This window comes from Tachyglossus aculeatus, chromosome 2 (genome assembly GCF_015852505.1).
Source record: "Tachyglossus aculeatus isolate mTacAcu1 chromosome 2, mTacAcu1.pri, whole genome shotgun sequence".
NCBI lineage: Eukaryota > Metazoa > Chordata > Mammalia > Monotremata > Tachyglossidae > Tachyglossus > Tachyglossus aculeatus.
The window spans coordinates 54,711,041-54,724,230 of record NC_052067.1 but is presented as its reverse complement, the minus strand read 5'-3'; the positions used below and the strand labels follow the sequence as shown (position 1 = coordinate 54,724,230).

General features: G+C 42.5%; 1 protein-coding gene across 2 annotated transcripts in view; it reads right to left on the bottom strand.

The window, feature by feature from the left end:
* Nucleotides 1–13,190, bottom strand: part of ACAT2 (acetyl-CoA acetyltransferase 2) — a 42,268-nt gene that overhangs the window by 1,743 nt on the left and 27,335 nt on the right. For both annotated transcript variants that reach the window (XM_038766283.1, XM_038766292.1), the window contains 3 exons: nucleotides 8,913–9,035; nucleotides 5,264–5,418; nucleotides 1,528–1,638 (listed from right to left, as the gene is read on the bottom strand). In XM_038766283.1, the coding sequence (XP_038622211.1) occupies nucleotides 1,528–1,638; nucleotides 5,264–5,418; nucleotides 8,913–9,035 (389 nt within the window). The remainder of the gene's footprint in view (nucleotides 1–1,527; nucleotides 1,639–5,263; nucleotides 5,419–8,912; nucleotides 9,036–13,190) is intronic.

Below are 13,190 nucleotides of genomic sequence, written 5' to 3'. Positions count from 1 at the left end.
TCAATAAATACGACTGAATGAACGAGTTTACAGTCTAGAGGAGCACAAGGCTGCGGGTGCTAGGAAAATAGTCTGGGAGTGTTTAGTGCGGTCATTCAATTGTATTTATTGAGCGCTTACTGTGTGCAGATAAGTGCTTGGGAAGTACAAGCTGGCAACATAAATACGCAGGGCGGTGCCCATGGCGCTCAATAAATACGACTGAATGAACGCGTTTACAGTCTAGAGGAGCACAAGGTTGCGGGTGCTAGGAAAATAGTCTGGGAGTGCGTAGTGCGGTCATTCAATTGTATTTATGTATTTTATGTATTGTATGTATGTATTATGTATTGTATGTATTTATGTATTGTATGTATTTTATGTATTGTATGTATTTTTTTAACTCTATTTATTTATTTAATTTATTTGTACACATCTATTCTATTTATTTTATTTTGTTAGTATGTTTGGTTTTGTTCTCTGTCTCCCCCTTTTAGACTGTGAGCCCACTGTTGGGTAGGGACTGTCTCTATATGTTGCCAATTTGTACTTCCCAAGCGCTTAGTACAGTGCTCTGCACATAGTAAGCGCTCAATAAATACGATTGATGATGATGATGATGATTTATTGAGCGCTTACTGTGCGCAGATAAGTGCTTGGGAAGTACAAGTTGGCAACATAAATATGCAGGGCGGTGCCCACGGTGCTCAATAAATACGACTGAATGAACGAGTTTACAGTCCAGAGGAGCACAAGGTTGCGGGTGCTAGGAAAATAGTCTGGGAGTGTTTAGTGCGGTCATTCAATTGTATTTATTGAGCGCTTACTGTGTGCAGATAAGTGCTCGGGAAGTACAAGTTGGCAACACAGGTACGCAGGGTGGTGCCCAAGGCGCTCAATAAATACGACTGAATGAACGAGTTTACAGTCTAGAGGAGCACAGGGTTGCGGGTGCTAGGAAAATAGTCCGGGAGTGCTTAGTGCAGTCATTCAATTGTATTTATTGAGCGCTTACTGTGTGCAGATAAGTGCTTGGGAAGTACAAGTTGGCAACATAAATATGCACGGCGGTGCCCACGGCGCTCAATAAATACGACTGAATGAACGCGTTTACAGTCTAGAGGAGCACAAGGTTGTGGGTGCTAGGAAAATAGTCCAGAAGCGCTTAGTGCGTTCATTCAATTGTATTTATTGAGCGCTTACTGTGTGCAGATAAGTGCTTGGGAAGTACAAGCTGGCAACATAGGTACGCAGGGCGGTGCCCACGGCGCTCAGTAAATACGACTGAATGAGCGAGTTTACAGTCTAGAGGAGCACAAGGCTGCGGGTGCTAGGAAAATAGTCCGGGAGTGCTTAGTGCGGTCATTCAATTGTATTTATTGAGCGCTTACTGTATCCAGATAAGTGCTTAGGAAGTACAAGTTGGCAACATAGGTACGCAGGGCGGTGCCCACGGTGCTCAATAAATACGACTGAATGAACCAGTTTACACTCTAGAGGAGCACAGGGTTGCGGGTGCTAGGAAAATAGTCCAGGAGCTGCGCTTACCTTCTCGGGGTTCAAGCCCAGGTCCTTCCTTATCGCTGCTGCAACTGAGGCGAAGGCTTCGTTAATTTCAAACAGATCGACGTCATCTAGGGTCCAGCCGGCTTTAGCAACCTGAGAGGGGGGAAAGATGCTTCAGGAGCCGCCGAGTACATTAATAATAATAATAATGATGGCATTTATTAAGCGCTTACTACGTGCAAAGCACTGTTTTAAGCGCTGGGGAAATTACAAGGTGATCAGGTTGTCCCACGGGGAGCTCATAGTCTTAATCATTTTATAAATGAGGTAACTGAGGCCCAGAGAAGTGACTTGCCCGAAGTCACCCAGCTGACAGTTGGCGGAGCCGGGATTTGAACCCGTGACCTCGGACTCCAAAGCCCGGGCTCTTTCCACTGAGCCAGCCCAGCCACTGAATAAGTGCCCAGTAAACACCACTGACGGACGGATCCACCGGATCTGTAAATGGATAACCTGGGGAGGGCAAAGACTTGGCTGCCGGCGGCCTCCCTGCCCCTCACGATCTGTACCTATTTTTGACTCTATTTATTTTACTTGTACATATTTATTCTACTTATTTTACTTTGTTAATATGTTTTGTTTTGTTGTCTGTCTCCCCCCTCTAGACTGTGAGCCCACTGTTGGGTAGGGACCGTCTCTAGATGTTGCCAACTTGTACTTCCCAAGCGCTTAGTACAGTGCTCTGCACGCAGTAAGCGCTCAATAAATAAATGAATGAATGAATCCAAGCTCAAAGGCGACACCTCAACCCCGGAGTATCTGGGGAGGGAGCTGGTCAATGGGGGGAAACTCTGTCCCCTCCCCACTTCGCCCCAGAGCCAAGCGCTTAGTACAGTGCTCTGCACACAGCAAGCGCTCAATAAATACGATTGAATGAATCCAAGCTCAAAGGCGACGCCTCCCCTCCCTCAACCCACACAACTTTTGGGGGTATTTGGGGAGGGGGCTGGTCAATGGGGGGGAAACTCGACCCCCTCCCCACTTCGCCCCAGAGCCGAGCTCTCCGGAAACCGAGGCAGCCAAGAGGTAATGATTCCTTTTCTTTCTTAAACCCACACAAACAGGAAGCTAGGCCGGGGGCAGTTGATATGTTGTAGCCTAAGCCCTTTTCCTCTGCCTCTTCAATCAATCAATCGTATTTATTGAGCGCTTACTGTGTGCAGAGCACTGGACTAAGCGCTTGGGAAGTACAAGTTGGCAACGTAGAGAGACGGTCCCTACCCAACAGTGGGCTCACGGTCTAAAAGGGGGGGACAGAGAACAAAACCAAACATACTAACAAAATAAAATAGAATAGATATGTACAAGTAAAATAAATAAGTAATAAATATGTACAAAGATATATACAGGTGCTGTGGGGAAGGGAAGGAGGTAAAACAGGGGGGATGGAGAGGGGGAGGAAGGAAGGGGCTCAGTCTGGGAAGGCCTCCTGGAGGAGGTGAGCTCTCAGTATGTACAAGTAAAATAAATAAATAAATAGAGTAATAAATATGTACAAACATATATACATATATACAGGTGCTGTGGGGAAGGAAAGGAGGTAAGATGGGGGGGATGGAGAGGGGGACGAAGGGGAGAGGAAGGAAGGGGCTCAGTCTGGGAAGGCCTCCTGGAGGAGGTGAGCTCTCAGTAGGGCCTTGAAGGGAAGCTTGAGTTAGCGCTCAATAAATACAATTGATTGATCGATTTGAGTCGGGACTGATTGGTCGGCAGAAAAGCAGCCCCGTCTCAGACTGGACGACGGAAAAACCCAGCCCGGAGCTTAATAATCCCTTCCCGCCTCTCCTCCTAACCCCGGTGCTTTGGGAGGGGAACGGGAGAGCCGGCATTAGGCAGCATCGGCTTCGGGAAGCAATCAATCAATCGTATTTATTGAGCGCTTACTGTGTGCAGAGCACTGGACTAAGCGCTTGGGAAGTACAGGTTGGCAACATACAGAGACAGTCCCTACCCAACGGTGGGCTCACGGTCTAGAAGGGGGAGACAGAGAACACAACCAAACATATTAACAAAATAAAATAAATAGAAATGGAGAGAGAGAGAAACAGAGAGGGGGCAGAGAAACAGAGAAAGAGAGGAAGAAATAGAGAAATGGAGAGAGAGAAACGGGGCAGAGAGACAGAGAGAGGAAGAAATAGAGAAATGGAGAGAGAGACAGGGCAGAGAAGCAGACAGAGACAGAGAGAGAGACAAACAGGCAGAGACAAAGAGAAACAGACAAACAGGGAAACAGAGACAGAGAAACAGAGAGAGGCAGAGACAGAGAGAGAGTTAACACAATCAATCAATCAATCAATTGTATTTATTGAGCGCTTACTGTGTGCAGAGCACTGTACTAAGCGCTTGGGAAGTACAATTTGGCAACATATAGAGACGGTTTCTACCCAACAGTGGGCTCACAGACTAGAAGGGGGAGACAGAGAACAAAACAAAACATATTAACCAAATAAAATAAACAGAATAGATATGTACAAGTAAAAGAAATATATAGAGTAATAAATATGTACAAACGCATATACATATACACAGGTGCTGTGGGAAGGGAAGGAGGTAAGGCGTGGGGTGTAGAGGGGGAGGAGGGGAAGAGGAAAGAGGGGGCTCAGTCTGGGAAGGCCTCCTGGAGGAGGTGAGCCCTCAATCAATCAATCAATCGTATTTAACTGATTAATACAACTGATTATTAAAACTGATTAATACAAGTTAATCAGGTTGGACACAGTCCCATAATCCCCATTTTACAGATGAGGTAACCGGGTCACGGAGAAGTTAAGGTCACATAACAGAGACAGGATCTGTTCAGGCTCAGATCCTTCCGATTTCCAGGCCCATGCTCTTTCCGGTAATTCAATCAGTCGTATTTATTGAGCGCTTACTGTGTGCAGAGCACTGTACTAAGAGTTGAGTAATTCTAAATGTTCCTGGCAGGGGAACAGCAAGTCTAAGCGCTTAGTACAGTGCTCTGCACACAGTAAGTGCTCAATAAATACGATTGAATGAATGAATGAGTGAGAAGCAGTAGGAAAGTGGAGAAGGAAACAATTAGGTGATCTTTGGAGGAGCCCAAGACGGCAAGGTGGGGAACAGCAGATGACGAGAGCCTATGCGTAGGATAGAAAGGTGCCGAAGAGTCTTAAAGAAAACTATTAGAAGTTTCTGTTTGATGTTGTGGGATCTTAATAATAATAATAATAATAATAACGGCATTTATTAAGCGCTTACTGTGCGCTGGGGAGGTTACAAGGTGATCAGGTTGTCCCCCCGAGGGACACACAGTCTTAATCCCCACTTTACAGATGAGGTAACTGAGGCTCAGAGAAGTTAAGTGACTCGCCCGAAGTCACACAGCTGCCGAGTGGCGGAGCCGGGATTAGAACCCACGACCTCTGACTCCAAAGCCGGTGCTCTTCCCGTTGGGCCACGCTGCTTCTCTATCTTGGTAGCCACTGGAGGTTTGTCACTTGTCTCCCTCCTCCAGATCTACCCTCCCTCCGGCAGTTAGCACCTCTTCATCTGTTAAACTGCCCACAGTTCGGGGTCCAACTGCAGGGGAATTATCGACCGCGTAATGAGACTTGGGTGGCTTCATCGGGTTCAGGTGTTCTGCCGGCCGTCACTTTCGGGGTCACCAGAGGACCCTCGGATCGGCCACGGAGAAGGTGTCTCCCGGCTGTTTTCCGGAGGGGAGAGGTGAGGCTCTCCGAGGGGGCCGGACACTCACGGCTTGCCTGATGGCGGGGATGGGCCCGGCGCCCATGACGGAGGGCTCGACGCCCGCTTGGGCCCAGGCGACCACGCGGGCCAGGGGGTCCAGACCTCGCCGCTCCGCTTCCGACCTCCGGACGAGGACCACCGCCGCCGCGCCGTCGTTGAGCCCTGCCGGACCAAACCTTTTCATTCATTCATTCATTCATTCATTCATTCATTCAACCGTACTATACTGAGCGCTTACTGCGTGCGGAGCACGCGGACTCATCTGGAAAATGGGGATTAAAAGTGTGAGCCCCGCGTGGGATTACCGTGTATCTCCCCCAGCGCTTACGACGGTGCTTGGCACGTAGTAAGTCCTTAATAAATACCACTATTATTATTATTATTACTAAGCGCTTGGGAAGTCCAAGTCGGCAACAGCGGGCTCACAGTCAATCAATCAATCAATCGTATTTATCGAGCGCTTACTGCGTGCAGAGCACTGGACTGAGCGCTTGGGAAGTCTAAGTCGGCAACATCTAGAGACGGTCCCTACCCAACAGCGGGCTCACAGTCAATCAATCAATCAATCAATCGTATTTATCGAGCGCTTACTGCGTGCAGAGCACTGGACTGAGCGCTTGGGAAGTCCAAGTCGGCAACATCTAGAGGCGGTCCCTACCCAACAGCGGGCTCACAGTCAATCAATCAATCAATCAATCGTATTTATCGAGCGCTTACTGCGTGCAGAGCACTGGACTGAGCGCTTGGGAAGTCCAAGTCGGCAACATCTAGAGGCGGTCCCTACCCAACAGCGGGCTCACAGTCAATCAATCAATCGATCAATCGTATTTATCGAGCGCTTACTGCGTGCAGAGCACTGGACTGAGCGCTTGGGAAGTCCAGGTCGGCAACATCTAGAGGCGGTCCCTACCCAACAGCGGGCTCACAGTCAATCAATCAATCAATCAATCGTATTTATCGAGCGCTTACTGCGTGCAGAGCACTGGACTGAGCGCTTGGGAAGTCCAAGTCGGCAACATCTAGAGGCGGTCCCTACCCAACAGCGGGCTCACAGTCAATCAATCAATCGATCAATCGTATTTATTGAGCGCTTACTGCGTGCAGAGCACTGGACTGAGCGCTTGGGAAGTCTAAGTCGGCAACATCTAGAGACGGTCCCTACCCAACAGCGGGCTCACAGTCAATCAATCAATCAATCAATCGTATTTATCGAGCGCTTACTGCGTGCAGAGCACTGGACTGAGCGCTTGGGAAGTCCAAGTCGGCAACATCTAGAGGCGGGTCCCTACCCAACAGCGGGCTCACAGTCAATCAATCAATCAATCAATCGTATTTATCGAGCGCTTACTGCGTGCAGAGCACTGGACTGAGCGCTTGGGAAGTCCAAGTCGGCAACATCTAGAGGCGGTCCCTACCCAACAGCGGGCTCACAGTCAATCAATCAATCAATCAATCGTATTTATCGAGCGCTTACTGCGTGCAGAGCACTGGACTGAGCGCTTGGGAAGTCCAAGTCGGCAACATCTAGAGGCGGTCCCTACCCAACAGCGGGCTCACAGTCAATCAATCAATCGATCAATCGTATTTATTGAGCGCTTACTGCGTGCAGAGCACTGGACTGAGCGCTTGGGAAGTCCAGGTCGGCAACATCTAGAGGCGGTCCCTACCCGACAGCGGGCTCACAGTCAATCAATCAATCAATCAATCGTATTTATTGAGCGCTTACTGTGTGCAGAGCACTGGACTAAGCGCTTGGGAAGTCCAAGTCGGCAACATCTAGAGACGTTCCCTACCCGACAGCGGGCTCACAGTCTAGAAGGGGGAGACGGACAACGAAACCAAACATATTAACAAAATAAAGCGAATAGAATAACAGCATTGAAGTAGATATCCTTATACGCCCCACAGCACCTGTATATATGTTTGTACGTATTTATTACTCTATTTTATTTGTACATATTCTATTTATTTTATTTGGTTAATATGTTTTGTTGTCTGTCTCCCCTTTCTAGACCGTGAGGCCACTGTTGGGTAGGGCCCGTCTCTAGATGTTGCCAACTTGGACTTCCCAAGCGCTTAGTGCAGTGCTCTGCACACAGTAAGCGCTCAATAAATACGATTGAATGAATGTATTTTATTTGTACATATTTACTCTATTTTATTTTGTTCATATGTTTTGTTTTGTTGCCTGTCTCCCCCTTCTAGACCATGAGCCCGCTGTTGGGTAGGGACCGTCTCTAGATGCTGCCAACTTGTACTTCCCAAGCACTTAGTACGGTGCTCTGCACACAGTAAGCGCTCAATAAATATGATTGAATGAATGTATTTTATTTGTACATATTTATTCTATTTATTTTATTTTGTTCATATGTTTTGTTTTGTTGTCTGTCTCCCCTTTCTAGACTGTGAGCCCACTGTTGGGCAGGGACTGTCTCTAGATGCTGCCAACTTGTACTTCCCAAGCGCTTAGTACAGTGCTCTGCACATAGTAAGTGCTCAATAAATACGATTGAATGAATGTACTTTATTTGTACATATTTATTCTATTTATTTTATTTTGTTAATAGGTTTTGTTTTGTTGTCTGGCTCCCCTTTCTAGACCATGAGCCCACTGTTGGGTAGGGACTGTCTCTAGATGTTGCCAACTTGGACTTCCCAAGCACTTAGTACAGTGCTCTGCACACAGTAAGCACTCAATAAATACGATTGAATGAATGTATTTTATTTGTACATATTTACTCTATTTTATTTTGTTCATGTTTTGTTTTGTTGTCTGTTTCCCCTTTCTAGGCCGTGAGCCCGCTGTTGGGTAGGGACCGTCTCTAGATGCTGCCAACTTGTACTTCCCAAGCACTTAGTACAGTGCTCTGCACACGGTAAGCGCTCAATAAATATGACTGAATGAATGTATTTTATTTGTACATATTTATTCTATTTATTTTATTTTGTTAATAGGTTTTGTTTTGTTGTCTGTCTCCTCCTTCTAAACCGTGAGCCCGCTGTTGGGCAGGGACTGTCTCTCTATGTTGCCAACTTGGACTTCCCAAGCGCTTAGTCCAGTGCTCTGCACACAGTAAGCGCTCAATAAATACGATTGATTGATTGATTGACTGTCTCTAGATGTTGCCAACTTGGACTTCCCAAGCGCTTAGTCCAGTGCTCTGCACACAGTAAGTGCTCAATAAATACGATTGACTGTCTCTAGATGTTGCCAACTTGTACTTCCCAAGCACTTAGTCCAGTGCTCTGCACACACTAAGCGCTCAATAAATACGATTGATTGATTGATTGGCGTCTATCACTGGGTGCAGAGCGCTGTACTATCAGTACGGCATTTGTTAGGCGCTCACTACGTGCCAAGCACGCGATACCAGGTAATCAGGTTGTCCCGCGTGGGCCTCACAGTAAGCGCTGGGGTACATACAAGGTAACCCACTGTTGGGCGGGGACCCAAGCGCTTAGTACAGTGTTCTGCACACAGTCAGCGCTCAACAAATACGACTGATTGAACGAATGACACCTCCCTGTCAATCAATACGGCTGGTTGACCAGGTTGGACGTCGCACGTCGGGCTCGCGGTCTCGGCCCCCATTTTCCAGGTGGGGAAACTGAGGCCAAGGGAAGTGACTGGCTCGTCCGTCGGGAAGGTCACCTACCGGAGGCGTTGGCCGGCGTCACGGTGCCGGTTCCGTCCGTCAGGAAGTAGGGCTTCAGCTTGGACACGGTTTCGGCGGTGCTCCCGTGGCGGGGGAACTCGTCCACCTTCACCTCCACGGGACCTGGAACGACCACCACCGGTCAGTAGTGAGCGCTTACTGTGTGCACAGCACTGTACTGAGTGCCTGGGGGATACGACGGAATAGAACGGACACGTCCCCTGCCCACAGGGAGCTTACGGTCTAGAGCCTCTGGCCGGGCCCGGGGCCCTCAGAGCGGGTGTTTCCTTTACACCGTTTTTTTTTTATAATAATAATAATAATAATACAATCAATCAATCGTATTTATTGAGCGCTTACTGCGTGCAGAGCACTGTACTAAGCGCTTGGGAGAGTGCAAGTTGGCAACATATAGAGACAGTCCCTACCCAACAGTGGGCTCAGAGTCTAAAAATAATGCAAGATACTAGTAGCTACAAGTTCAATCCATCAATCAATCGTATTTATTGAGCGCTTACTGTGTGCAGAGCACTGTACTAAGCGCTTGGGAAGTACAAGTTGGCAACATCTAGAGACGGTCCCTACCCGACAGTGGGCTCACAGTCTAAAAATAATGCAAGATACTAGTAGCTACAAGTCCAATCAATCAATCAATCGTATTTATTGAGCGCTTACTGTGTGCAAAGCACTGTACTAAGCGCTTGGGAAGTACAAGTCGGGAACATATAGAGACAATCCCTACCCAACGGTGGGCTCACAGTCTAGAAGGGGGAAACAGAGAACAAAACAAAACGTATTAACAAAATAAAATAGAGTACAGATGTGCAGGTAAAATAAATAAATAAATAGAGTAATAAATGGAGCCACGCTCAGAGAAGCAGCTCAGCTCAGTGGAAAAGAGCCCGGGCTTTGGTGTCAGAGGTCATGGGTTCAAATCCCGGCTCCGCCAGCTGTCAGCTGGGTGACTTTGGGCAAGTCACTTCACTTCTCTGGGCCTCAGTGACCTCATCTGGAAAGTGGGGATGAAGACCGTGAGCCCCCCCTGGGACAACCTCATCACCTTGTAACCTCCCCAGCGCTTAGAAGGGTGCTTTGCACGTAGTAAGTGCTTATTAAATGCCATTATTATTATTATATTAACAAAATAAAATAGAGTAAAGATGTATAAGTAAACGTACTACTTGCACATAGTAAGCGCTTAATCAATGGCATTATTATTATTATTCTATTAACAAAATAAAATAGAGTAAAGATGTACAAGTAAACGTACTACTTGCACATAGTAAGTGCTTATTAAATGCCGTTATTATTATTATTTTAACAAAATAAAATAGAGTAAAGATGTACAAGTAAACGTACTACTTGCACATAGTAAGCGCTTAATCAATGCCATTATTATGATATTAACAAAACAAAATAGAGAAAAGATGTACAAGTAAACGTACTACTTGCACATAGCAAGTGCTTAATCAATGCCATTATTATTATTAGTAAGCTCTTAATAAATGCCATTATTATTATATTAACATAATAAAATAGAGTAAAGATGTACAAGTAAACGTACTACTTGCACATAGTAAGCGCTTAATCAATGCCATTATTATTATATTATATTAACAAAATAAAATAGAGTAAAGATGTACAAGTAAACATACTACTACTTGCACATAGTAAGTGCTTAATCAATGCCATTATTATTATTATATTAACAAAATAAAAATAAAGATGTACAAGTAAACGTACTACTTGCACATAGTAAGCGCTTACTCAATGCCATTATTATTGTTATCATTATGATAACAAAATAAAATAGAGTAAAGATGTATAAGTAAACATACTACTTGCACATAGTAAGCGCTTAATCAATGGCATCATTATTATTATATTAACAAAATAAAATAGAGTAAAGATGTACAAGTAAACGTACTACTTGCACATAGTAAGTGCTTAATCAATGCCATTATTATTAGTAGTAAGCTCTTAATAAATTCCATTATTATTATATTAACAAAATAAGAGTAAAGATGTACAAGTAAACGTACTACTTGCACATAGTAAGTGCTTAATCAATGCCATTATTATTATTAGTAAGCTCTTAATAAATTCCAGTATTATTACATTAACAAAATAAAAGAGTAAAGATGTACAAGTAAACGTACTACTTGCACATAGTAAACGCTTAATCAATGCCATTATTATTCTATTATATTAACAAAATAAAATAGAGTAAAGATGTACAAGTAAACGTACTACTTGCACATAGTAAGCACTTAATGCCATTATTATTATTATTATGATAACAAAATAAAATAGAGTAAAGCTGTACAAGTAAACATACTACTTGAACATAGTAAGCGCTTAATCAATGCCATTATTATTATTAGTAAACTCTTAATAAATGCCATTATTATATTAACAAAATAAAATAGAGTAAAGATGTACAAGTAAACGTACTACTTGCACATAGTAAGCGCTTAATCAATGCCATTATTATTCTATTATATTAACAAAATAAAATAGAGTAAAGATGTACAAGTATACTACTTGCACATAGTAAGCGCTTAATCAATGCCATTATTATTATTAGTAAGCTCTTAATAAATTCCATTATTATTATATTAACAAAATGAAATAGAGTAAAGATGTACAAGTAAATGTACTACTTGCACATAGTAAGTGCTTAATCAATGCCATTATTATGATATTAACAAAATAAAAGAGAGTAAAGCTGTACAAGTAAACGTACTACTTGCACATAGTAAGTGCTTAATCAATGCCATTATTATGATACTAGCAAAATAAAATAGAGCAAAGATGTACAAGTAAACGTACTACTTGCACATAGTAAGTGCTTAATCAATGCCATTATTATTATTATTATTATTATTATATTAACAAAATAAAGATGGACAAGTAAACGTACTACTTGCACACAGTAAGCGCTTAATCAATGCCATTATTATTATATTATATTAACAAAATAAAATAGAGTAAAGATGTACAAGTAAACGTACTAGTTGCACATAGTAAGCGCTTAATAAATGCCATTATTATTATTATTATTATATTAACAAAATAAAATAGAGTAAAGATGTACAAGTAAACGTACTACTTGCACATAGTAAGCGCTTAATCAATGCCATTATTATTATGATATTAACAAAATAAAATAAAGATTTACAAGTAAACGTACTAGTTGCACATAGTAAGCACTTAATAAATGCCATTATCATTATTATTATAATATTAACAAAATAATACAGAGTAAAGATGTACAAGTAAACGTACTACTTGCACATAGTAAGTGCTTATTAAATGCCATTATTATTATTATTTTAACAAAATAAAATAGAGTAAAGATGTACAAGTAAACGTACTACTTGCACATAGTAAGCGCTTAATCAATGCCATTATTATTACGATATTAACAAAGTAATAGAGTAAAGATGTACAAGTAAACGTACTACTTGCACATAGTAAGCGCTTAATCAATGCCATTATTATTATATTATATTAACAAAATAAAATAGTGTAAAGATGTACAAGTAAACGTACTACTACTTGCACATAGTAAGTGCTTAATCAATGCCATTATTATTATTATTATATTAACAAAATGAAATAGAGTAAAGATGTACAAGTAAATGTACTACTTGCACATAGTAAGGGCTTAATCAATGCCATTATTATGATATTAACAAAAAATAGAGTAAAGATGTACAAGTAAACATACTACTTGCACATAGTAAGAGCTTAATCAATGCCATTATTGTTATTATTATTATATTAACAAAATAGAAATAGAATACAGATGTACAAGTAAACGTACTACTTGCACATAGTAAGCGCTTAATCAATGCCATTACTATTATATTACATTAACAAAATAAAATAAAGATGTACAAGTAAACGTACTACTTGCACATAGTAAGCACTTAATCAGTGCCATTATTATTATATTAACAAAATATAGAGTAAAGATGTACAAGTAAACGTACTACTTGCACATAGTAAGCGCTTAATCAATGCCATTATTATTATTATTATTATTCTTATATTAACAAAATAAAGATGGACAAGTAAACGTACTACTTGCACATAGTAAGTGCTTAATCAATGCCATCATTATTATTAGTAAGTGCTTAATCAATGCCATTATTATTATGATATTAACCAAATAAAATAGAGTAAAGATGTACAAGTAAACGTACTACTTGCACATAGTAAGCGCTTAATCAATGCCATTATTATCATTAGTAAGCTCTTAATAAATGCCAT